At 39.2% G+C, this 27,218-nt stretch overlaps 1 protein-coding gene across 1 annotated transcript in view; it reads left to right on the forward strand.

Moving 5' to 3' along the window:
* Positions 1–27,218, forward strand: part of pebp4 (phosphatidylethanolamine binding protein 4) — a 144,792-nt gene that overhangs the window by 102,758 nt on the left and 14,816 nt on the right. The window contains exons 5-6 of the mRNA XM_077223732.1: positions 15,689–15,734; positions 16,955–17,071. Of these exons, the coding sequence (XP_077079847.1) occupies positions 15,689–15,734; positions 16,955–17,071 (163 nt within the window). The remainder of the gene's footprint in view (positions 1–15,688; positions 15,735–16,954; positions 17,072–27,218) is intronic.

Below are 27,218 nucleotides of genomic sequence, written 5' to 3' on the forward strand. Positions count from 1 at the left end.
CAAGACAGAGCGAGAAGGGGCGGCTTAGAAAATGATTACATAAGTGTGGATATATATTTCGCAATATAAGATAACTAGTCGAACGCTAGAGATGATCACAGGCTGGTGAAGCTCCTAATGAGCATTTATTGAATTTCACAGTTATAATCCTCCCCCACCTCATTGGCTTTCTTTACCGGTAACTAATTTTCATTGTTCTCATTGCCTAGGATCCCGTAAAGAGTCCAAGCATATCCTGCCGCCTTCAGTTAGTCAATGTTTTGGCATTTAGATTAAACTTAATCCTGCTCAAATGGGTCATGGGTGATTGTTTCTTTAGCTTGTGGTGTGAAGTACCTTTTCAGTTAATAACGAGACTCATTCAAGCCTAGCTTACAAGAGATGTGTGTGGGTTTTAAGAAGTGTCAAGTGGTCCAGTGCTTGGTTTTCTCTCTTAAATAGCTCACCTCATGAAATGAACTGTTTGTATTACCAAACTCATCTTATTACCCACACTAATTGATTTTTATCTGCCCATTATTAACCCTCCGAATGACTTGTGTGGTGAGTTAATTTAGCTGAGGAGTCAGTGGAGCAGAGACTACCCTAAGTAGTCACCGTCCGAACACGACTGTCTAGGAGTCAGTCTGTTAGGATCCGCCTACTCGTCACTGGTCCACTTGTTCAGCACATTGTGGTTTGTTTTGCATCGTTTTTCTCACTCTTATTTGTTGAGTGTAAGCTAGGGTAGGCAATTTTGGAGCGGCTAGCAATAGAAAGCTAGCTTCGAAAGCATGCGATCCCACCCTCCCTTCAGAGTGTCTCCAAAGCCACACCTCCTTCAAAACACATGAACACATACAGCAGATTCAGCAAAGCATCTCGAGAGACGGCGTTAAACTACCTCATGTCTCAAAGCACATAACATTACAATAATAATGAACTCAAACAACTTACAGAGCTCTAGTCGTACCACCTGTCTGCTGCAGATTCATTTCGGTGTTGATAGTCTTGACATAGAAACGCTTACATCTGAGTCTGAGGACGTGAGCTGCTCCGGGTATAATGTCACTGGTTGTGGTCTTGTTTTTTACGGTTGCATGAACGCAGCATAAGCTTGTTGTTTTTGTTCAGGTAGAACTGTAATAGAACTCTTGTTCATTTGCGGTGCTCGGTGATCGTCTGTGATGACGAGTGATGTCTGCGCGAGCAGGTGCGTGGAGGTATGGAAATACTATACATGTGTTGACATTCGGACCGAATGCAATGATTGGATAAACATTTTTTGGTCCTGAGACTTCCACAGAAGATATATGAAATTTAAAAAAAAATATTTAGACCACTTCAATTATTGATTGCTATCAGGATGTGAAGAACAAAAAAAGGTGTTTATGAAAAAAATTGCCCACCCTACCTTTAACTTCAACATGTTTTTAATATAAACTGTTACCTTTTTCCTTCAAATTTTACTCTATACTTAACAATTGGAGCAGACTCTAATTCATTTCATTCTTAATTGATTTTATTTAATTAACAATAAATGTAATTTATCCATTTGTATAATTAATTTTATTTGCAGATAATATTTATTTATTTCAGTTTTAATTTTACTTAATTTCACTAAAAATAATAAGTCGTCAAGCCATGGTGCTTATGCAATGATCACTTTTCTGAGCCATACTCCCTTTTTTCCATTATCATATTCTATATCTTCTCTACTATACAGGTAAGTATTAATAATATGTCTCAAAGGTCATGTATGTGGTGTCCCCAATAAGATTTAGGACACTTTTAGAAGTGTATGGAAGTTATAATTTATTGTAACGAAATACATACACTCACAGGCCACTTTATTAGGTATACCTTGCTAGTACTGATTTGGACCCCCTTTTTTTTAATTCTTGGTGGCATAGATTCAACAAGGTGCAGGAAACATTCCTCAGATATTTGGATCCATATTGACATGATAGCATCACACAGTTGCTGCAGATTTGTTGGCTGCACATCCATGTTGTAAATCTCCCAAATTCATTCCGAAGCTGCTCTATTGGATTGAGATCTGGAGACTGTGGAGGCTGTTTGAGTTTAGTGAACTCACTGCCATGTTCAAGAAGCCAGTCTGAGATGATTTGAGCTTTGTGACATGGAGCGTTATCCTGCTGGAAGTAGCCATCAGAAGAAGTGGTCATAAAGGGATGGACAATAGTCCGGTAGACTGTGGCGTTTAAACGACGCTCAGTTGGTACTAAGAGGCCCAAAGTGTGCCAAGAAAAAATCCCCATTACTCCTCCAGCAGCCTGAACCGCTGATACGAGGATGTATCCATTCTTTCATGTTGTTTAAGCCCAATTCTGACCCGACCATCTGAATGTTGCAGCAGAAAATGACAGAAAAAGTAAGAAAAGATCACACAGCATTTGTGACCCGTCACAGAAACCAGGGACACAAGTCACCAGCACAACTTTCGAGCAAAATGAGAAAGAGGAGTTTTTTTTCAAATTTGGTATTTCATTTTTTTGCAGAATCTGTTAATTGAAATCACGAAGAAGCCTCTCCATGTTTGAGATAGCAGTATTGGTATATTTAAAAGCTTACATTTTGAGGTTGAAATCGGCTTGTTTTCTGAGATTCTAGCATGCAGTAGGCGCGTGGTGTGTCATTGTCTGTGTGTATATCCATACTGAATAACCCGACACTTTTGCCCCCGCCCTCCAAGTGAACCGCATGGCTATTTATTATGCTGTGCTCTGGCCAGCTCTATCTGATATCAAAATTCAATGAAGATGGATACCGCAAAGATTGTCGCAGACGAGCTGAACCGTCTTACAGTTACACCGAAAATGTTTTCGCCGCACTTCGTGGGCTCGGGAAACTGAACCGGAGGTATGGGCGCTGCGCGCGCGCCCTCAGTGCTTGAATACGGCGGCTCGGCTCGCTGACAGCGGTGGCTGGCTGTTTCACACTGACGTCCCGATTGCTTTGAATGGGGAACGTTTTGTGAACAGGGAACAGAGTTAATGGACTGGCAACAATCTCCATAGAACATGAACTGGCACAGAGAATCGAAATAGAGGATGCAGTTAAGACCTTTGCTGCGATGAAGGCCTGCCGTGCGCGTTTCTGAAATGTAAGTTAAGCTTCATTTGCTCTTTAGTCATTATTTAAGATGCTGAACCTGCTGATGATATAATGTGCTTGCGGACATTTCATTTGTGTGGTTATACGCACATAAGAAAGTGGTGTAAAGAGATTTGCAACCGTAATTTGAGGAGGTGAAATGTGATTATTTGGAAAATTCCTGTCATGACTGCTTAAAGAAAAATGCCAGCAGGCATTTCCTCCTGCATAAACTTTAATATTGTTGACATTTTGGGCACGCGAGCGTTGCGCACTATTTGCGTTATATGTAGGCCTATGGCTTATTGGTCTCTGTGTGTTGTTGCTGGTTTTGCGTTATATGTATATGGCATATTGGTCTTTGTGTGTTGTTGCTGGTTTTGCGTTATATGTATATGGCATATTGGTCTTTGTGTGTTGTTGCTGGTTTTGCGTTATATGTAGGCTATATGGCATATTGGTCTTTGTGTGTTGTTGCTGGTACGTTGCAAATAGAGGGGCAGCACAATTGTTTTTCGCCTAGTGCGGCAGAAGTGCACTCATTCGAAGTGCAAAAAAAGCTGTAAAGCACAGGGGGGAGCTTTACAGGGGGTATGGCTTATCTAAATGAGATGTAAATGAGCCCTATTGTCACTCCCAGCAGCAGAGACAGGTGAGAACTGCACAATCTTTAGAGGTCGTTTTCTCATCTTTGAGCTTTTTTAAGTGCCTACTTTAAAATGGCCACAACTTCTCCAAATATTATCAGATTTCCACATGTTACACATCGTTGGAAAGCTTGGAGATTACACTTTCAGAATCTATGAATAACTCAAAATGCCCCAGAACCGACTTGTGTCCCTAGTTTCCATGACCGGTCACATTTGATTCCACATTTGCTTTGTATTCTTCGGCAACACAATTCCAACATTTTAAGTGTTGACTTAAATATTTAAATACTTTTTGCGGCCAGTATATTGGAAATGTTAAGAAAACGTCTAGGTTACATATGGTAACCCTCGTTCCCTGAAGGAGGGAACAGAGACGCCATGTCGAGACCGACGAATAGGAATCTCGCTAGAGAGGCCAATCTACTTTGAGTGGTTCCCCGAAGGAAACGCGCTCACCGTGATCCTCAGGTCACCCGTACCACTGCCTGAAGTAACCCTCGGAGGAGGGTTAGATCGCGGCAGAGGTGCAGGGACTCAGGCCCTATGCAGGAACGAGAGTCTAGACCAGGTGTGCCCAACCCTGCTCCTGCCGATCGACTGTCCTGCACAGTTTATCTCCAACCCTAATTAAACACACCTCCCTTTAATTTTCAAGTGATCCTGAAGACCTTAATTGGTTGCTTCAGATCCTGAAGACCTTAATTGGTTGCTTCAGATCCTGAAGACCTTAATTGGTTGCTTCAGATCCTGAAGACCTTAATTGGTTGCTTCAGGTGTGTTTGATTAGGGTTGGAGATGAACTGTGCAGGGCCGGGTTTCCCGATAACGATGTATCTTAGCTCTTAAGAGCGCTCTCTACGTGCAAGGTAACGAACCCTCGCCGCAATTCCACGTGCGTTTCCCAAAACTGCACTTAACATGAACGCGCGAGAACGCGTTCTACGTGCTACTTAAGCGTCGCTGTCCATTCGTGAAGTGCTGAAATATAACCTTATATGGAATCGTATTCTGATCGTTTAACCTAATAATCGTCATTTGATGTGGATTCGAAATCAAGACAAGTCTATATGGATATAAAACACCTATACAGGCTGACAAAATGGCTGAACAAAAACAAAAAAACAAGAGAAGAGACCTTTCAAAAAGATAAAATTAATGTCCTTTTAGAGGAGATAGAGGGAAACAAAGATTTTATTTTTAACAGATTTAAAGGACACCATACAAATAAGGAAAAACAAAACATCTGGAAGGATATTGTCACATTGCAAACTAACTGCAACCGTGTTGATCAGGGAAGGAGGTCCACAAGAAATGCCCAATTCATGGCTGGTTTTCGTGCACGTCAGCAAGTCATTGACAGATTTTTTTGAATTCATCCCTATTTTGCCCGGTCTTTAAAGCATATTTCCCAGATTACTTATTTTATGATTTTTTGTTTTTTGTTCATTCGTTTAATTTAGATGTGTATTTCTATTTTTTTCTTCCCTTTTTAATTATTTCATTTATTCATTTAAACAAAACACGAGTACAACAAAGTATAATAATAATAATAATTCATCACATTTATATAGCGCTTTTCTGGACACTCAAAGCGCTTCACATAGAAGGGGGAATCTCCTCAACCACCACCAATGTGCAGCATCCACCTGGATGATGCGACGGCAGCCATATTGTACCAGAACGCCCACCACACACCAGCTTACTGGTGGAGAGGAGACAGAGTGATGAAGCAAATTGGTATATATATACATGGGGATGATTAGGAGGCCATGATGGACAGAGGCCACTGGGCAAAATGTGGCCAGGACACCGGGGTTACACCCCTACTCTTTCGAAAGACATCCTGGGATTTTTTGTGACCACAGAGAGTCAGGACCTCGGTTTAACGTCTCATCCGAAGGACAGTGCTCAATTGACAGTATAGTGTCCCCATTACCATACTGGGGCGTTAGGACCCACACAGACCACAGGGTGAGCACCCCCTGCTGGCCTCACTAACACCTCTTCCAGCAGCAACCTGGTTTTCTCAGAAGGTCTCCCATCCAGGTACTAACCAGGCTCAGCCCTGCTTAGCTTTAGTGGGCAACAAGTCTTGGGCTACAGGGTGATATGGCTGCTGGCGTACCATAAAGTACAATCAAAACCTGTATATTATACTTACGTTGCAGTGTAATCTGTCAAATCTAGATAAAAGTGTAATCTGCCGGTTGTCCTGCAGGTGACCTCATAAATCTGTCTTCTTACGATGCACTTGGGGATGTACGATTACTCCAGAGCACTCGTAGTTCTACGAAGATTTTCAAGTGCTACTTAAGTTACGATGCTTTTGGGAAACAGACCATAATATTAAGATCAGTCGTACGATAATTTTTACGATCAATTTAGGCTTACGATGCTTTTGGGAAACGCAGCCCAGGACAGTCGATCGGCAGGAGCAGGGTTGGGCACACCTGGTCCAGACCGTAGGTCCGAGATGGTCATCCTCCCACAATGGGTACATGACTCATCCACGAACGCTGCCTCAGCGATACAGCACTGATGACCATCCCTTGATCCCAGGTAACAACCGCATCCAGAAACACACAGGTAGAGTGACATCTTTTAAAAGACGCGCTCCACCCGTGTAAGCTCTTTTAGGGAACTGCTCTCCTGGTGCTGAAGCACGCAGGGGAACTGTCACAGCGAACACGGACAGGAATGTGCACCTGGCATGCGCTCCCCCTCTCGCTGGTGATCTTACCAGCCGTAAGAACGACCTTTCAGCACTTTCACGGCGAACCTTACCAGCTGTGAAAACAGCCTTTTTGTTTTTGCTCAGTTTAAAAGCAACAAAAGACAAAGAGAGAGAGAGAGAGAAAAGTTGACCCCACTGCCGCGACGTATCGTCCTGCACCAGCCATGAGAGATCCTCCTGTTCAGAACTCTTCTGTTTACTCTCTTTTTTGTAGACAATAGCATCATAGTGCTCTGCTCCGAAGCAAAAAACTGAAGTGCAATCGCACCTGCTGCTAATTATATGTGCATTGGCTTGTTTAGTTTCACTCAAAGTAGATTGGCCTCTCTAGCGAGATTCCTATTCGTCGGTCTCGACGTGGCGTCGACTGACCGACTGAAAAGGAACCGTAAGTCTTGCTTAATGTTTGCAAAAAATAAATAAATCTGGATATAAAATTAGATTGAATTGGTAATTGCTCACCTGTTTTTTTTTTTTTTTTTTTGTTTTTTTTTTTTTGCACAGTTAATTCTTTGTCTGCATCTTAAAATATAACTGAATGAAATATAAGAAATAAATGTGCTCTAATGGATTTAGGAGTTGTAATTTATTAGGCCAGTGAGGTGATAATGAGGTAATAGTCGTAATGAATATCGCTATGGTAACTGTTGCAGTCTGGGTCCAGGAGGTCACATGGTCGGATTGCAAGTGTATTAAGACACTGGGTGAGTTAATTTGTAGACGTGGAGAGTTAGTGGAGCATAAGATCACAGTCAACTGTTTCACAGTGCTCACTTGGGCCCGAAACGGCACTTGTTTCAATTACTGCTGGGAAGATTGCTCTGGGTTCAGCCTTGGTTTAATACAACCGTTTGAAAATATAATGATTTAAAGCATGCAGACTTTTGGAAGGCGTCATATTGGAACGGTTTTGAACTGTTGCCTTGCCAAGATAAGATCTTTTGACAAAAGCCAGATAATCCCCTAATAAACCCAACAAAAAGGAAATGTAAGCTATTTACCAGCACAACACTGTGATGCCTCTAACCTTTTTAAGAATAGAATTAAATACGTGCCAAAAAGCATATTCTAACAGCATGCGCTGGGATTATGTAATTTAATCACATGGCCTACATCTAAGAGTGACTCTACAACAAAAACGAAATGTTAAATCCGGATGAATGGGAGAATGGCTGCTCTTTGGAAATAGATTAAATATTGAGACACGACGACAAGAAAACAAGAGTCAAAAGAAGAAAATGTCAGGGTTTGCAGGCACGAGTGAGGGAGTTTAGGAAGAGGATGGGCTGGATTTGGAGAGAACGAGAGAGAGAGAGAGAGAGAGATAGAGAGACAGAGAGAGGGAGGAAGGGGGGGGGGGGCTCATGGTGAAGGTCCAGTATCAGAAATAGAGCTGTGAACACCATCTGCCATTCTCTCTCTTTCTCTCTCTCTCTCTCGGTCTCTCTCGCCCGTCTGTTACGCTGTTGCCCCAGCAGGACCTCTTCTCTCTCGTTGCTCAAGAACTGAACAGGAGACTCGCTGTTCTCGGGTGAATCTCAGAAAACCTGTCAAGAACATGTCCGGGTCATATTTCGCCCAAAATCAAAACTAAATAAGAAATTATGTTTTGCTTAATGAAAATAAGGCCTATTTTATGACCATTGAAAATTAAGCATATTGAATGTCAATTATGGGGGGTTGGTGGTATCTAATCACCAAACTAAAAAAAGGGGGACTATTTGGGGGACTATTCTAAACGTACATATTCAAAACCACTGTTTAGGAACCACACAAGTTAAAAGTTAAATATATATCATGTTTTGAGTTTTTTATCTGTTTCTCTGTTCTGTTCATGTTTGAGTTTCTTTATTAATCTTCTAGGTTGATTAATTGTTCACTTTTCCTCTGTTCTCTCCCTGTTTGTTTCTATGGTTTCTAATTGATTGTGTTAGTTCAGTTCAGATGGGTTTCATTAATTATCTAGGCTAGTTACTTTCTCGCTTTGTCTGCATTGTATAAGCCCTCAGTTTGAGTCATTGTTTCAGTATTATTCGTGTGTAGTTGTTGTGTAGTGCTTTCTCCTGTGAATTACTTGATTTTAGTTGGCGTATTAAAATAAACTTTCTTTGGATCTTAATTCCTGCAAGTGTCTGAACTACACAGCATATGACAGAATACCTGAACCATACACTGATCAGCAACCATGGGCATTCTCCTCACTCCGATTTGCTTATCTCCCTGGCACAAGATGGCCGCCCTTTAAAGGAGTATGTAGAAGAATTCCTTGAGCTCGTCCATCTGGTGCCCTGGAACAATGGTACCCTGAAGTCCATTTTCTGTGCTGGACTGGAAAATCATTTATTTTGTAAGGTACCTGAAGCAGCTACCACTTGTTCCATGGTCCAATATATTGAGTATGTTCGTTGGCTGAGTTGTTCTTCCCTTACTGTTGGTGAGGTGAATGAAGCCGCCTTCACCACTCAGCCACAGTCCTCTCCAGTCCTCCTGTCAACAGCAGTCTTCACTGAACCACCATCATCCCTCATGCCTGTCCTAGAGTCCGTTCCAGTGAGTAACATTCCTGAGCCCGTTCCAGTTAGTAGCATTCCTTAACCCGTTCCAGAGAGAAAATTCCTGAGTTAGTTCCAGTGAGAGAAATTCCAGTGTCCGTTCCAGCGAGAGTTATTCCCGAGTCCATTCCAGTGAGAGAAATTCCCCAGTCCGGGCCCGTGAGTGAAATTCCAGAGCCTGCCCATCCTGTCTGCCCTAGTGGGATAGAAGAGGTGCTCTTTGCCAGTTATATTGCTGCTTTTATGTGTGTTTGGGCCGAACACACATCCACTTCAGCCCCTGAGCACAGTCCACTATCGGCTCCAGCCCCTGACCAGAGTCCAGTGATGGCTCCATCCCCTGACCAGAGTCCAGTGATGGCTCCATTCCCTGACCAGAGTCCAGTAGCCTCCAGTGTGCCCCTTTGTTTAAAACAAATATTATTGTTTTTAATATTTTTCTCTGTTCTGTTCATGTTTGAGTTTCTTTGTTAATCTTCTAGGCTGTTAATTAGTTCAGTTCTCCTCAGTTCTCTCCCTGTTTGTTTCTATGGATTCTAATTGATTGTTTTAGTTCAGTTCAGGTGTGTTCATTAAAGGAGACGAATCAGGGAAAGCATTTATACAATTAGCAGACACTTCTATTCAAAGCCTGATGTACACCTAAACAGCTGCTATCTCCAGTGCAGCTGTCTGTCTGCTGGATCCTAACACCTGTATTATTAAGTAATTCGTCAATTAGTCTAGCATTCATTAAGCTATATTTGTCAAGACATGGATAGTAAAATATGTACGGAAATGGTTAGCTAGCTAGTTTCAACCGGTTTGATTTTTGAGCTGAAACAGGCTGAGACTGAGAACACCAGCAAATTTTGAGTAACTGAAACTCATGCCACATAAGACTGAAACACTTAGTACATTTCAAGACTGAGGATTTCTTATTTTTTTGTTGTGTTAACACTCTCCCGCCATTGACAGAATCTTCCATCAATCCATGTTTTTACTTTTATAAGGTAGGGGGCGCTATTACGCATCTTCTAAAAGAGTACAGAATCTAAACACGGGTGAAAAAGAAGCAGAAATTAGCAATAAAAGCAATGCTTACACATATAAAGTGATCATCAAACATTAAACAGCATAAAAACTGCCTAACGTGACCGAATGAAATGGGTATAGGACTGTGAAGCTGTGGGGGTGTTGATGGATTCGATCTACTCCATCTATATTTTGATCATCGTTCTGAATCCGATCTGGATTTAGTCTTTGACAAAAATGCTATTTTCTCAACTTTTTGTTCAAAATGTTTTGATTAAAATTACCGACATTCAAGTGTTGCTAAAAAGAATGAATGAAGCTAGAATTAAATTATGTTGTTGTTTAAAAGCAGAGGAACATTTGTTCTTTGTTCTTTCTTTTGATATAGTAAAATATATCAGATATTCATATATTCATACAACTCAATATTCGGAGGGCCATGAAGTTTTGTAAAAATGATCAAAAATGCTGATGCTGGCTGACAACTTTAAAAAAATGCTGGTGGGGAAAGAGTTGATATGCACTTTGCACAACTAATCAGCATTGATTAGAAGATCATTCTTCGTAGCTACAGCCTCAAAAGTTATCACACAAACTCAGTTCACTGGAGAACAACACTTAATGGAGCCTATAAGTTCCTGGAAGAACTCTAAAGATTGTGAACTGTTCCTCCAGTAACCTGTCATGAGAAAATGTTTTGAGGAACTTGGTGTGCAATAGGATAGTTCAGGCAACTTTTATAGTGTATGACATCCACCACCTGATAAAGGATGAAGAGATATTCTCAGCAAGTTTACTTTTATTGGAAGTGTGTTACAGATCCAAGAAAAATGCCCATTTCGAGGCTCCAGCTTGCTGAGACTGGAGCGTAATGAATCTCCAAACCCCCTTGAGATCTGCTGGTTGCCTTGAGTTTTAGAGCACCATCTTGTGAAATTGAATGTGAAGACCTGCTAGATCTCAGTGCCAAAAATGTTGAATGGGTGTTGTTTGCTAACTCAAGCTTTGCCTTTAGTAATAATTAATAGCAATGAATATATTACTTAATCTATTAATCATATAGAATCTTTATTAGTTGCTGATGCAGTTATCATTAATAAATGGTTAAGTTATTTATGAGTCATTCATTAACACGTGATTATCTGTGCATTAGTTAACCACGAATGAATGCATATTAGTGGATCTGTATTGTAAAGAGTTACCAACAAGAACACCTTAAAAAGTGTAACTTTAATAAGTCATTTATTAATTTATTTATTATATAAAGATCATTATCTAATAAATAATAAATGTATTGTGCATCAGGGATTTGTGTATCAATGAGCTAATCATAACCTAAAAATTAGTCAATGTGCTGCACAAAGCTGCTTTCACTCTCATATTGCAGCAAAACCAACAGTAGAGTTTTTATTCCCAGTATCTTTAAAAGGCATTGGAGGCATTTTTACTTTAAATGTGAGCTGGAGGGTGAAAAAAAAACAGAAAGGCAGAGATCTGATCAGATGCAGAATCAATCCGGTTGTTTACATCATTTCAGTGCTTTGCGAGATGTTGTCTCAACTCATTTTGAGAAAGAATGAATATATCCTTTGTTTAACTGGAAGTATAACTGAAGCCTGTGATATTGAAAGAGGACGTTTGCCACCTAACTACACCAGCAGGAACGAATAGAGGCCAACTGTGGCAATATCAGAATTTCAGAACATGGATTTAATGCCCCTGTCTGTTGCCCTCACCGTCTCAATAAAAACCCTCTTCTCAACTGGGTTTACAACCTCTGAACCACATGCTGCCCACAATGAAAGCAGAACAGAGGATCTGCCTAACCATCCGGGAGTAAGACGGCTACCCCAGTGCCATGCTGCTGGTTGAATATGTGTGCATAACCCTTTTTGTTCACAAACTGGTGATGCTCTTTTGTGTTGCTCCACTGTGGAGAATTTTAAGAGCCCTCAAAGATGGACACGTGACTCTGAAAAAACACTTACTGAGCGGAATGACTGAAGTAGATCTGCTGTTTACCAATTTGTTAAGTCATCGACTTTATTCATGATGAGAATGGCTGCCCAAAGCTATTATTTTGATTCAGAATAACTATTGTTCTGAGAATGCGTTACGCTCATGTTTGTGTTGGGGTGTTGTCTTGTGTTCTCTGTGTCGACTGTTCTGTGCGTGAATGGATCTTATTTGAAACGTTCTCCTACTACCATTGGAATCGCACTCTTGTTCTTTACCTGATTAAATTAGTGTGCAAGTGATCCCATTAATCAAATCTTGCTCTATGTATCAAAGGAAAAAGATTCATACTTCCCTCATCTGCATGTTACAAACCTGTATGACTTTGGAACACAAAAGAAGAGTTTTTGAAGAATATCCTGGCCATTGGTTTCCATCTAATGAAACTGAATGGAGAATTGAGTTGTCGAAGTCTGAAGTGAGGCAAAAAGCAAAAAATTGTGCCCTTGTGATTTCAGAACACTAGAAATATAGTGCACTAGTCAAGTGAACCCATTTTTTGATACACACTACATACTCAAGTATGTATCAAATAGTTTTGTGCCCTTGTGATTTCTGAACACTAGAAATATAGTGCACAAGTCAAGTGGAGCCCTTTTATGATACATGCTACAAACTATTTGATACATAATACATACTTACGCATTCATACTACATACTATTCAATACTTGATACACATTACATACTTAAGCATTCATACTAATGTACATGTGACGGCCGTGGTGTTTCCAGCGTCTGCTGAGTCACTGTATGAGAACATGAACACATGAACTTCATCTCCAGAGGCACTCTGAGTTACCTCACCAGCATTTCACTCTTTCATTTGAGAAAATCTATCATCATATCATATACACACAGAAACTCAAAGGTCTACACAACAACCAGTCAAAATAAGAGTTCAACTTAAAGAAATTGTGACAGATTACAATTGAACAGAACAACGTACTTTGTATTTATTTTAAATTATTTATTTATAACTTTATTTTTTATGGAATAACAAACAATTTCTCTTAGATCGATTGCTCCTGTCTGCCTTGCTGCTAAGTGTTAGGGAATAGGCTTAGTTGCCCGAGCCCCCTTTGACTTTTAATAAATAGAAAGAGCCGCCAGGATATTCATCAAATATTCTCCTTTTCTGTTTCTCTTAAGGAAAACGTTTCATACATGTTTTTTAATGACATGTGGGTGATTAAATGACAGTACATTAACCCTCTCAAGTCCTTGGAGCATCAAAGTTTGTCATACTTCGCTGAACAAAAGGACCCATCTAAGCTGTCAACAGTTGATGAAATTTGACAGTAGAGCTGATCTGAATTCCTCTAACAATAAACCCCAATACATTCACTCAAATTGAAAGCATTTGCAGTTACGCCTACATCGCCTCTCACAAGGAACGCTGGTCCTCAGGTGTAAATGTCATGAAAAATGGTGTGACTCTTTCCCAGAGATCCATCCACTCCACTGCCGAGAGGCTAAAGGGGGTCAAACACATTCTGGCTGCACAAAATCTCCAATTTCAGTCTCAAACATCCCCAGGAATATCTCTTAGGTTGTAATGCTCTCAAATGCAACAGGTTTTTAATGATGCTCGGCATCCTAAAATGGCTCTACGCGCTAGAATGTTGCCATCTGTGCACAATATGCCCATCAGTTCTCTGATGTTGAATATTTCTTTGCTTGTTGCATGTGAATATCACTCTCCCCAAAATACATCAGCACAAAGGAGCGTTGATTTTCTGCAATGGGGCGAGTGCGAATATCTCGACCAGACCAAGTGGGAAACCAAAAAAAGAGCGTTTCACCCTCCCAGCACTGTTGACGGCCTGTTGCCATGGTGACGGGGCTTTAGAACACACAACTCTTCGGAATGTCTAAATAAAGCCGTCTCTTATACTTTAAATGTAATTGTTGCAAATGAAGCAAAGCGGCTTCGTGAAACTAATTGTCTTTGACTGTCTTCGCACCGTGTCTCATTTCCAGAAGTTCACTGTGCAACATGTGTAAGGTGACATACAATTCATATTTATGTGCAGATGTAGTTAGACCTTAGCTGTCATCTTTGTTTTCATGTTTGGCACTTTTTTTTATGTTTGTCACAATGTTCTCTTTGAACACTATCATATATGTGTACACACACACACACACACACACACACACACACACACACACACACACACACACACATATATATATATATATATATATATATATATTTACACACACACAAACATAATAACACTGGTATAATGGACTACATCTGTCATGCTTAAACTTCAAAATGGTTAATTTGTGGACATCATTATGTGATGTCATTTTATATATTTATGCAAGTACTTTTATGATGCCTTTTTTGTCCAGGTTTCTCTTGTAAAAGATATTTAAAGTCAACATATAAAAATGGAATATGTTTACTTTCTTAATACACATGTCTGGTTTTACTGTGCATGATTCATCAATGCATTTTATTCCAATGGGAAAAGAAGTGTTCATAATATAATATTAACTTGCTCTGCTTATGAAAAGACCAAATTGTTTTATTTTAATTTACCCCTCCCCTCGAGTCGATCATAGATAAAACCTAGTCCATTCTACATTTCTTCAAAATTTTCACTTGTAAATATGTCAAGTTACAGAAGTAAAATGGAATGCTTTTCACGGTGACATCAAATCTTACTGAGTTTTGAATAAATAAGTTTAACTTTAGGAATACATCTTTACACGTTTTTTCCCCTTGAAGCACTTAAAATTTTTTTTTACAAATGCAGAAAATAATATTTAATATTCCTACATTGTATGATATACAATAATACAATGTGTTACCATGTGTGCAGGTGATCAGGACAGTAGCTCTATGGTCCTGTAGGGGGTGATGGAGAGTAGTGTGTTTCAATGCCAGGGTCTGCTTGATTGACAATAGCAGAGTGCTGACACTCTGACAAACCATGAAAGGCATTTATAAGCGGGGACTTCCCATTATAAATAGGTTTAGAGCACAAACTTTTTTTTCCCACTATGCTTCATCTTTTTTAAGTGTTTTATCTCACAGGGCTACTGTATGAAGCAAAGCACTCTAAACTACTGTAATCCACAGCTTCAGCACAGAGGAATCAGATCTATCAGCTAAATATTCCAGTGGGCTATTTACAGTGAAACTGTGCAGCATTAAATCTGCTTAAGGATATGGGTTTAAAACAGCAAATATAGGAGTGCCCTTTGGGGGAGGGAGAAAAAAAACTCAACTCATAGAAAGCTCAGCGTGAATCTCTGTTCCTAGGCAACGAAAACTTAATATACAATTAATAATATGGGAATTTGCTATTCTGAAATCCAATCACTCACTTAATTTGCCTGGGAATTGGCTTTGTCTCGGGATATTAAATATGGCAGATCCCGTGCGGGGCCGACATCGACACATCGAAGCCTGGTTAGGTCAGGGTCCTGGAGGCTCTGAGCTGCAGTTAAGCTGTGGTTGTGTGGTCCTCGGCTGATGAATGAATGAGGAAATCGCAATGTCCCCAGGCTTGCATTGTTTTAATTGAGAAGCATAGAACATGAGACAATGGCACACGTACAACAGTGTCTTTGTGCTATAAGCACCCTCTTTCTCTCATGTGTCTTTCTGCAGGGGGAAGCGTTCAAGACGGGAGATGTCAGAGGCATCGAACTATCCGGTCAGTGTCTTCTACAACAACAACAAAAAAATCGTTTTGACTGAATATGCATGTATCCCTATTACAATTGCACATTTGAAGTTAAACTAGCCTCTTATCCTAAATATTAAACTTGGGACCTTTTAGTCTTAAGTAGTCAGACCTTTGAATAAATGGCAAAATGTCAAGTCCACATTGCAGCTTATTCTGGCCAAGAACCGCCCACTCAGAGACGAAGAGATTCTCTGACTGACATGTAAAGTGACCAAACAGAGTTTTTGTTTTTACAAACCAGAGAGGGGCGGGTTTAGCAAGTTTAGCTGAATAAACATTTAATTATAATTAAAACAATAGCTAGTTTTTCGAAGGCCTTGTTTGCAGCTGGTTTTAGATGTGTTTTGGTCGATCGGATCACAAGTAGACGAGGGAGACACATTCCCGTTTACACCTGGTGTTTTAATCCCTCTCTTCTGTCCACTTTCAACCACTTCTGTCCTGATTTCTTCGAGGGGAGGGTCTATGGGTGGGTAAATGTATATGTTTCAGATCTTTCGATCTAATGGACAAAATAAGCTCATGGAAAGCTCGATGGAAAAACATACTGAGGAGCAGCTTTCATTTCTGCTCTGCAGCCATAAGATCACGCCGAACACTGTGAGTGTGTGTTAGAAAACAGGAATGATGAGAGAACATTGTGCTTGTTTGCTGAACAAAAGCATTGATTTCTTTAAAAAAACGTAAACCGTTTTGGACAGAAAGAAATTCTGATCATTAAACACATTTTACATTATTTTCCCAGTGTTTCTGCACAACCTTTAGGCCCTGTTTACACTTGATGTCTAACACACACTCACAGTGTTCGGCTGGTCTTGAGCAGAAATGAAAGCTGCTGCTCTGTGTGTTTTTCGTCATCTCCGGTGCGTTCATATCTAAATTGCACAAGCTTATTTTGTTTATTAGATTGACAGACAGAAGTGGATGAAAGTGTCTCCCTCGTCTACATGCGATCCAATCGACCAAAACACATCTTAATACCGGGTGTAAACAAGGCCTCAGGTTAGATGTACCCTAGTATACACTCTAGCATGCTAGTGGTGTGTTTTGCATGGACAAGCACCGCTCTCATGTTCTTCAGAAAACGTTAAAGTCTAGTTTTCTGTTCTGAGCTGTAACTTCAACCATTTGAAAACAGATTCTACCAGGAGCTCTAAAACAGATTTGTGCCTGTTCTTCCTCATTAGCATACAGCCGCCCCACTCCACCTCAAGGCACGGGGCTCCACCGCTACCAGTTCCTTGTGTTCGAGCAGCCTGAAGACCAGGCCTTGTCCCTCAGCTCACAGGAGAAGAGCTCACTGGGTAATCACACAGACGCTGTAATGGGTTTAGCACCAACACACTGTGTGTATGGATTTTAAAGTGATAGTTCACCCAGAAATGAGGAGTATGGGATCATTTACTCACCCTCAAGTCAATCCAAACCTTCCTTTATATAATGCATGAAGTTTATGGGTGATTTTTATGGTGTTTCTTTGGAGCTTGACAGCCCTAGGTCACCTTATGATTTAATTTCATGTAAAGTAGCAGCATGAACATTGTGATACATTTCTGCTTTTGTGCTCCACTGAAGAAAAAAAAGGGTCATACTTTATATTAGGTGTCTTTAACTACTGTGTACTTACATACAAATAAAATAAAAATGTGTTGCAAAACACATTGCAAAAACCACTGGTGTTGAGGTAGGATACGGGTAAGGTTAGTACAGGTTTGGTGGTATAGGTTTAAGGCTGGGTTAAATGTCAAGGGTCAACAGTGTAACATTACAGATGTCAATACAGAAAATTAATTACTGCTGTAAATATAAATAGAATGTATGTACACAAGTGCATCATAAGTGCAGTTATTACATAGTAGTTAAAAACACGTAATATAAAGTGGGAATGAAAAAAGCTAATGTGGGTTGAGATTTTTGGGTGAACTATACTTTCAATACACATAACTTTAAATACACGTCTAAAACATACACACAAACACTTGCATACTGTGCGGACACCTATTTTTGATTTTTCTGAAAATATCGGTCTTGCCATTCAGCATAACTTGTAATTAACATCTCGACAGCAATTGACAAATACCACAGAGCAAGACATTGACATTTCCCTCTAATTTATATTTTATGTAATTGCTCTGTAATTTAACATTTATATCTGAATGATTGATCGCATAAAAGAGGTGAATTGAAAAGTGCCAATAACACTGAAGACTAAATACACACAATAATAGATTCCTACTTGTTACATTTCTGCACATGACATGCTATTATTATTATTATATTGCTTTTCAAAATAAAAAATGCAATTCACACAATTACAGAGACTGTGAACTGCTCCCATTACCGACATGATCCGATTATTCTTCTCTTGTTATATAGTATATGATGACCATGGCTGTCCTGATGGCAGCAAACATCTTGGTACAAAAACAGCAAATTACATTTGTCAAATTACACCATTCGTCACATTCAGCACTTGTACCAGTCACTACTTGAACTAGTTCTCTTTATCACTAATTATGTTTTTCCATTGGTCTCTGTACCTATTGAAAGATTCTGTTGGTTTCAGCTGCATATGGCTTCCTGTACAGATGGCCTTATGAATTATAGGAAGTGTTTGATCTTTGAGAGCCAAGACAAGACAGTTTCCAAAGCTTATCAGACTTAAGTGAGCCAATTTAATAGCGGAAATGGAAATGCATTTGGTGTGTCTGCTTTGGGAACTGTGTATTAGTGTGTTTCCAGCATCATACACCTGCCCTTCCACCGCTATAGGGCAGAACTATTTATTGATGTGTATAAGCTACTGTAGATCATATGCGCCAGAGAAACAAGCGCGCAGCCATCCTCCGAATTGTGTCTTTGAACTTCAGTTTTTGCGGTAGCTCTGGTGCATCGCTGGTGAAGTGGTTTTACTTATGTTTGAGTTAGCGAACGTTATCATGAGCATTGTATTGTTTGAAGCGGATACATAACAAATGTCAAAACAAATGTTAATAGACCGGGAAGATTTTAAAACGAGTGGATCATTCCTAAATTTCGTAAGATCTTTACTTCATGCTGTGGAAATACAAACTGGAGCGCAGCGCTGAAAAGGGAGGGAGCTACGGAAGGTCTATACTCTCAGTCAAAACATAACGTAATAAGTCTACCTGTGGATCACTGACGCCACATGACCAGATGTTTCAAGTGACATTTGTCTATATCTACACTGAAAGTGACATTGCTGCACGACATGACAATCAACCAATCATATATATATATATATATATATATATATATATACAGTGATGTGAATAAGTTAGGACACCCATGCTAAAGTTGCCTAAAAAGAGGAATAAAAAATCATCTTTTGGAAATTGATGCCTTAATTAGAAAAATGAGGAAAAATCCTTTAAAATACAGGGTGCATAAGTCAGGACACCCCATGTTAAATTCCCATAGAGGCAGGCAGATTTTTATTTTTAAAGGCCAGTTGTTTCAAGGATCCAGGATAATATGCATCCTGATAAAGTTCCCTTGGCCTTTGGAAATAAAATATCCCCACATAATCACACACCCTTCACCATACCTAAGGATTGGTATGGGGCACTTTCCATAAGATCATCTTTCAATGCAAATCAAACCAGCTATTAGGCTAACTGAAATAAAACCATGCCAATCTCAATCTCTTTATCAGGATGCATATTATCCTGGATCCATGAAATAACTGGCCTTTAAAAATAAAAATCTACCTGCCTCTATGGGAAATTAACATGGGGTGTCCTGACTTATGCACCCTGTATTTTAAGGAAGAACATTTATTTATTTATGATACATTATTCATTCACAAAGAAAATTGGTGTCCTTAAAGGTTGGAGTTTTCCTCCTTTTTTTAATTAAAGCATTAAGATCAATTTCCAAAAGATGATTTTTTTTATTCCTCTTTTTAGTCAACTTTAGCATGGGTGTCCTAACTTATTCACAGCACTGTATGTATATATATATATATATATATATATATATATATATATATATATATATATATATATATATATATATATATATATATTTGCATTAAATGTATATGTAATGGATAATTATGTGGAGTCGAATTTTACACCAATGAGATTTGACAATGGACAGGACTACCCAGCACATATAAAACTTGAAAATTATACTGAATTAACATTTACTGAATTAAGTTCAAGTATCTAGACAAAAACATACTTGAGTGAAAGGAAAAAAGTTGTACTTAAGTATTAGAAATAGTAAAAGTAACGCAGCAAAAACATAAGCAGATATTGTTTCTAAGGGAATGAACTAAAATGTTTGGTCGCACTTTATATTAGGTGGTCTTAATTACTATGTACTTAACCATGTGATACAACATACTTACGTACATACATGCAGACTCTGCAGTAAAATTAACAAATTTTTAGAACAACATGTATTTAAACAGTAAATTCATAGATATTTAATGTTAGTATGTAGAGGGATTTTTAGTGTAGGATTCAGAAGGTTTTACTCATGTTTATATTTATTCATCAAAAAGTGCTATATTTTTCTTTAGAAATACAATTAATAAAAGCACAAGTATTCAGTTGAAATTTGCCTGTGAGTAAAGTACAAAATTTACCAAAATATTATTTAAGAATAGTAATCAAATAAAATAAGTATTTTACCCTCTTAATGACTCATCGATTGTTCCTTTATCGAGTCACTTATGGTTAGGATATGTTTATTGGTTATAGCTTTTTTTTTTTTTTTTACTTTTACTTTCACTGCACAGAGAAATAAAATAAAAGACCTTTAGTTCTGCCTAAACCTCGAGTAAACATGTGAATGATATCAGTCTGTTCCCCTGTGATTGGTTCTGTAAGAGGAAACAATTCGCTAATTAAGTTAAGGTGATTGTGAAGAAAATCATCACCCCATAAAATTGAAAGACAAAACAATGAAGACAAAGGCTTTTTCCCCCTTCATTTTACTTTGCTTGTTTTATTGGAATGAAAGTAGAAAGAACGTAAATTGAAATGGGCTTTGGAAATGATGAGTTGAATTTGAACATGTTTTGCTCACATGAGCACCACAGCTACATGCTAACTGCCAGGCCATTTAGTTTTATGGCCGTTTGCCTTTATTAAACATAGTATCTCTAACGGGATCAGGACATGAGGCAGACTGGAACTCAAGCTAATATGACATTGATTTACATGGATTAAAAGCAGTGGCCTCTTTAAAATGTTGTTTTGATAAAATAAGAGTCAATTGAAGCATCACACTATTTGAAACTAAAACAGGAAAACAGATAATTAATGATTTTTTTTGTCCAACTCATGTTCTAATCCCGTCTAGCTTTGCCAAAACATATATTGTTATCTTGATGCCTAATTTGATTTCCTAATCATTTTCTCATTAGCATTTTTCATTGGCTCTGATCAGGCCAAAATGATGTCATCAGCAGACCCCTCGAGTCATTTCCTGTATGTGTATTGTATTCTGATCAAATTGTTGCAACAGTCTCTTTATATCGAAGTGGAATTAGAAGATATTACAATCACTCTCCATGCATAATGTACACTAACCATAATACTCCTCAGTTTTCCTGCTCAGCGGTCTTTGTTTTCATCTGCAATCTACCAGAGATAATTGATCCCTTTGTCTTATTGACTAGAAGGACATGTGTGTGATGTCAGATCTTTGCAGAAAATATGGGTGGTTCTTGACCGTTCTAATCCTGTGTTGTTGCTAGCATGTTTTGGAAGTTCTTTACTGGTTCAAGTCAAAAAAGTAAGTGAGAGATATTATTTGTATGTTTTATCGCCTGCCAGGCAAAAATATTGTTAAAGGTGCAGTGTGTGATTTTTAGCGGCATCTAGTGGTGAGGTTATGAATTGCAACCAACAAAAGTTACGGTGGCCGACAGGAAAATATGTCATCGTCTGAGACAGCAGAGAGTAGCTGTTCAGCAATGAGGTTTCTTTACAAGGACAAATTAAGAAATTATGTTTATTAACTAATTAGTAAAACTATATGTTATTTCGAATATTATTGTTACTTGTTCATCATTGTGTCAGTGTTTTATTTGCTGAACTAAGCTTGCTTTCTAGCACGAAGAGCAACATAGTAACGAAACGCGTTTGTCCGTTTACGGCTACGCTACGGTAGTAACATGACGTCACAATTTGTAGACCTCGATAGAAGGGGGCACCCGCGGTTATGGAGATATAAATGTCTCATTCTAAGGTAATAAAAACATAAAGGTTTATTATGCAATGTCTTTATACACCACTGAGAACATAGTTATGGATCTTATATTGCATTTCTGTCAATAGATCCTCAGAAATCTTACACATTGCACCTTTAAGGCCCGTTCACACCATGAACAATAACTTTAACTATATTAGTGGACAATATCGTTCTGTTTATTTTGTCATCTGCTACTTTAAATGCTCAAGCTCTTTAAAGCAGGATGGATTCTGATTGGCTGTCAATGTATTACCATTTATCAGCTGGAAAATAATCGCTCTGAAAGTGATTCCAGCGGTGTTGTGGAGGTGTGAAATCTGCTACTCTGTCATATTTAGAACGATATATATTATAGCTATCATCCTTGGTGTGAACGGGCCTTAATTCTGATTGCTAAGAACAGAAATAGCACACCTAAACAAACAAACTGCACAATTTGAGGTATTTTCATGTTTGTAGTACAAATAATGCAGTACTAGTTTTGTGCCAACGTAACTGAAGTTATTATTAATGATATGTATGACCAATAGTAAATTACTATTCAGTTATGTTATTGATTTAAATGCACTGACACTATCAGATGTGAACAAATTTGTAACTGAATTGATCCGAATAATGACAATACAGTGCCCTCCACAATTATTGGCACCCCTGTTTAAGATGTGGTCGAGGACTTCTAAAAATTCTCCTTTTTTTTAAACAACATAGAACCCAAATGCAAGGAAAAAGCCTTTTCTCACTAACACTCACAAACGTAAACGTCTGGAGTTTGCTAAGCGGCACTGGGACTTCGACTGGGATCATGTGCTTTGGTCAGATGAGACTAAGATTGAGCTTTTTGGCAACAAACACTCTAAGTGGGTCTGGCGTAAAACAAAAGATGAGTATGCCGAAAAGCACCTCATGCCCACCGTGAAGTATGGTGGAGGATCTGTGATGCTGTGGGCCTGCTTCTCTTCCAAAGGCCCTGGGAACCTTGTTAGGGTGCATGGCATTATGAACGCTTTGAACTTTGAACCAGGACATTTTAAATAAAAACCTGATGGCCTCTGCCAGAAAGCTGAAGATGGGTCGTCATTGGGTCGTTCAGCAGGATAATGTTCCAAAACATGTGGCAAAATCTACACAAAAATGGTTCAGCAGTCACAAACTCAAGGTCCTCCCATGGCCATCTCAGTCCCCAGACCTCAACCCAATCGAAAACCTGTGGGGCGAGCTAAAGAGGAGAGTGCATAAGAGAGGACCCAGTACACTGGATGATCTAGAAAGATTGTGCAAAGAAGAATGGTCAAAGATCCCTCTCTCTGTGTTCTCCAATCCTGTGAAATGTAATAGGAGGAGATTAAGTGCTGTCTTGTTGGCAAAAGGGGGTTGTACAAAGTAATAATATCAGGAGTGCCAATAATTGTGGGACACATGATTTCAAGGTTGTTTTTTTCTAAATGTGTGATTTTTCTTTTTTTACCACCAAAGTAATGTACTTAAATAAAAGGTTGGATTTCTCTCTTTTTTTGCAGTTGGGTTCTATGTTGTTTAAAAAATTTGAATTTGTAGAAGTCCTCGACCACATCTTAAACAGGGGTGCCAATAATTGTGGAGGGCACTGTATATATTATGTTCTGTCGAGTTGCTTATTGTCAGGTTTATGTTCTGTTATGTTGACTCTTATTTTGACATTCTGTTCTGTTTCCTTTAGTTCCTGTTTCCTGCTCTGTTTAGTTTTGGTTTTCTTTGGGTACTAATCATGCCCTTGTTTGTTTCTAGGCATTAGGAACCTGTGTCTAGTTTAGTTTCCTTTGTGCTATGACTTTATCTGTGTTTCAGTTGTTCTTTGTCATTTCTCATTTGGATTAAGTGTGGTGCATGTACTTATCTCCGAAATTCTCCTGTGTTTTGCGTTTACTGAAATAAAGACTAGTTTGACTCAGTGGGGATATTTGACTTAGTAGAGAAAGTACACAGATACTTTTCTGTGATTTCTAGGCATTGAATTTCATGTCATGTATTTATTAGTCTTGATTTCTCACAACTTGTGTGCTTTTTCTGGGTGAGTCGCGGCACTAATAGAGTCTGTACTTCGTGTAGCCGAGCACTGAAGACCAACGGCCAAGGTCAAAAATTGCATTAAATAATACGTAAAATGTTGGTTTGTTTTTCCGTCGGTGTATGAATGAGTGAATGAATGGGTGAAATCTGAGGCAATATGTAAAGCGCTTTGGTGGCCATGGGTCTGTTGAAAGCGCTATATAAATGCAGTCCATTTACCATTTTTCACTAAATCCTTGGTATATATGACATGTTGTATGGGATCATTCTATGATACTTCGCCATCTTTTTTAAAAAGCTTGATGCTAGTTGCTATTCACTGCCCTTATATGGACAAGCTACATTTTTTGAAAATTCTCCTTCTGTGGTCCTTAAAAGGAATAAGGACATACTACATTAGAACAACACCAGGGTGAGTAAATGATGACTTAAAGGGTTAGTTTACCCAAAAATGAAAATCATCCCATGATTTACTCACCCTCAAGCCATCCTAGGTGTATATGACGTTCTTCTTTCAGCCAAACACAATCAGAGTTATATAAAAAATATCTTGGCTCTTCCCAGCTTTATAATGGGAGTGAATGGTAACTTGGATTTTGAAGTGAAAAAAAGCGAGCATTTGTGCTTATAAAACTTAAACTTTTTTATTTATTTTTGAAATGACCGATCGTTTCGCTAGATAAGACCCTTATTCATCGTCTGGTGTCGTTTAAAGCCCTTTGAAGCTGCACTGAAACTGTCATTTGGACCTTTTGGTCCTGTTGAAGTCCATTATATGGAGTATATATATTAAAATTCCTGGAATGTTTTCATCAAAAACCTTAATTTCTTTTCGACTGAAGAAAGAAAGACATGGATATCTTTGGATGACATGTGGGTGAGTAAATTATCAGCAAAAGTTTTTTTTTAAAGTGAACTAATCCTTTAATAAAGACCAAGTGATGCGTTTTTGTAAGGAAAATATCCATATTTATAACTATATAAACTATAATCCCTTACCCTTTCATTTTCATTTTAGGGTAAAGTATTTCTTTAATACAGAACGTTTCTGCGCCCATGTGGCGGTCTCAACTACAAAATGTGCATTTCATTTGCGTGTGGCCTGTAACCGGTACCCATCTTTCATGTTCTGCTGACATTGATTGACTAATTGATCTAATTGGAGGGCTTGGAGCATTTGACTGTGGGTGTGGAGACATCTAATGATCATTTTCCACTTCCCCGACTCTTCTCTCGACACACAGCGCTCTAATGGTGATACTCCATTTCCCCTGATGCTGAGCTCAACTCAATTTCAGTCTCAGCTTTGATCTTCAAGCATACAGGGAGAGGTGCCGTGCAGACTTCAAGGCCGGGCTTGTGTGTGTGTGGGTAGAAAGAAAAATGTGGGTCACGGAAAGGACAGTGACAGCTGGTTGTTACACAATTGGCATTGGATGGCATGCGGGCGGCAGTGGGCATGAGAGAAGTGTGTTGGTGGGGAATCCCCACGCCTCCTCGGTGTCCCGTATACTTCTCAATGGCCGTTTCGGTGCCAGGGGTTTCACAGGCCATGGGTCAAGCCAAGCGGAGGTGGCAAATGAGCACGTAGTGCCCGGCGTCCTCGAGCTGCCAGCTGGCACGGCGGCGTCTGTTCACACGCTGGCCTTCAGACTCAAACACAGGGCGTACAACCCACTACTTTGTACTCTCCCTAAACACCCTCCCACCCACACTCATGCTGCCCCCACACACACACACACACACACACTGCCGGTGGAGTTGTCTCAGAGAGAGGGATATTTTTACTGTCTCTTTCATCGTTGAGTGTGTGGGAGCCCTTCTTTCATTTAGATGCTTTACCTGTGTGACATGAGTTGTGAATTGAAAGATTATGAACTCGTGAAATTTTTGTTACAGTATGTGATTCTGTTTTAGAACGGCACACAGCTATTCATGGCATAATAAGTTTATTAACTGTACATATGTAACAAAACAACTACAAAAAACTAATAGAAAAACAACCATAAACAATAGATGTGCTGTGATTGTCCACTGACATTGATACAAAATAATGTAATTTATATCTTTTCATATCCATCATATTTCAACTTCATCCCTTGTTCAAAACTCAGCGTGCTGCTAAAATAAAAGTTATGACTGCTGCATATTTACAACTTAAAATCATCTGCTCCGTGCTGTCAAGTGGGTCACACAGATTGTGATAGTTGGACAGCTAAATAAAATCAGTGGTGTGCCAAAGAAGTAGGTTGATGGGTAATGTGGGTGCAGATGTGAGAGAACCTGCATCAATATTTCTGAAAAAAAATCAGAAAAAAAAAATAATATTTCTCTGGCAAACCCTTGCCTATAGAGAAGAAAACCCTTTAGGCCCTGCCCAGTGCGATTTCTGTCAAAGCATTCCATAAGGTCCTTGCACACTTGTGTACGATATTTTCAGATGCGTCTTTTCGTATTTGACATCCTAAAAAGTTTACACGCACAGAAACCTTGCACACTGAGTCCGATGCGTAGTAATCAATCCGTTGCGAAAAAATTCGCAAAACAATACAAAACGGAGTCTTGTAGTAGTGAGGATGATTTTGTTGTCCTCTCTCTCTTCTTAAAAAGAGAAAAAGAAAGAGGAAATATTGGGTCCGTCCAATCCTGAGATTGCATAGAGAGGAAGTAGAGTTCCACCTTATCAAGGAGCTGCGGGATTATCCCGAGCGATTCAAAGTTTACTTCAGGATGATAGTGGCTCAGTTTGATGCTTTGCTAGCCACATATTAAAAAGAAGACCTCCAATTGATCCTAATCAGTTCTGGATTTTGGCGTTCGCTTGTACGGTGGCTCTGAATTGTCAAAACACCTCTCAAAATGCTTGCTACGGATGCGAAAAACGCAGGAAATCGACCCGATCTGAATTTTTTATGACTGACGAATGTTTCAGAGGCAGTGCGTAAACGTGATTGACACAACGTAAGGTCGTATTTTTTTTTTAACGTGCGAAAATTACGGACAGGAATTTTTGATTCGGTGTGCAAGGACCTTCACTCCGGTTGTTCGATGAGAGAGATTATTTATAATAAACACTTTAAGAATCTGTCCAGCAGCGGAGGACTTTTATTCTGTTGCACGAAACTGTGGAAGATCTTGTGTTGATCTTTGGTTGACCAATCAGCAGAAAGGTGTGTT

This window comes from Siphateles boraxobius, unplaced genomic scaffold (assembly GCF_051911475.1).
Source record: "Siphateles boraxobius isolate OS27281-9 unplaced genomic scaffold, OSU_SipBor_1 9, whole genome shotgun sequence".
Taxonomy (NCBI): Eukaryota; Metazoa; Chordata; class Actinopteri; order Cypriniformes; family Leuciscidae; genus Siphateles; species Siphateles boraxobius.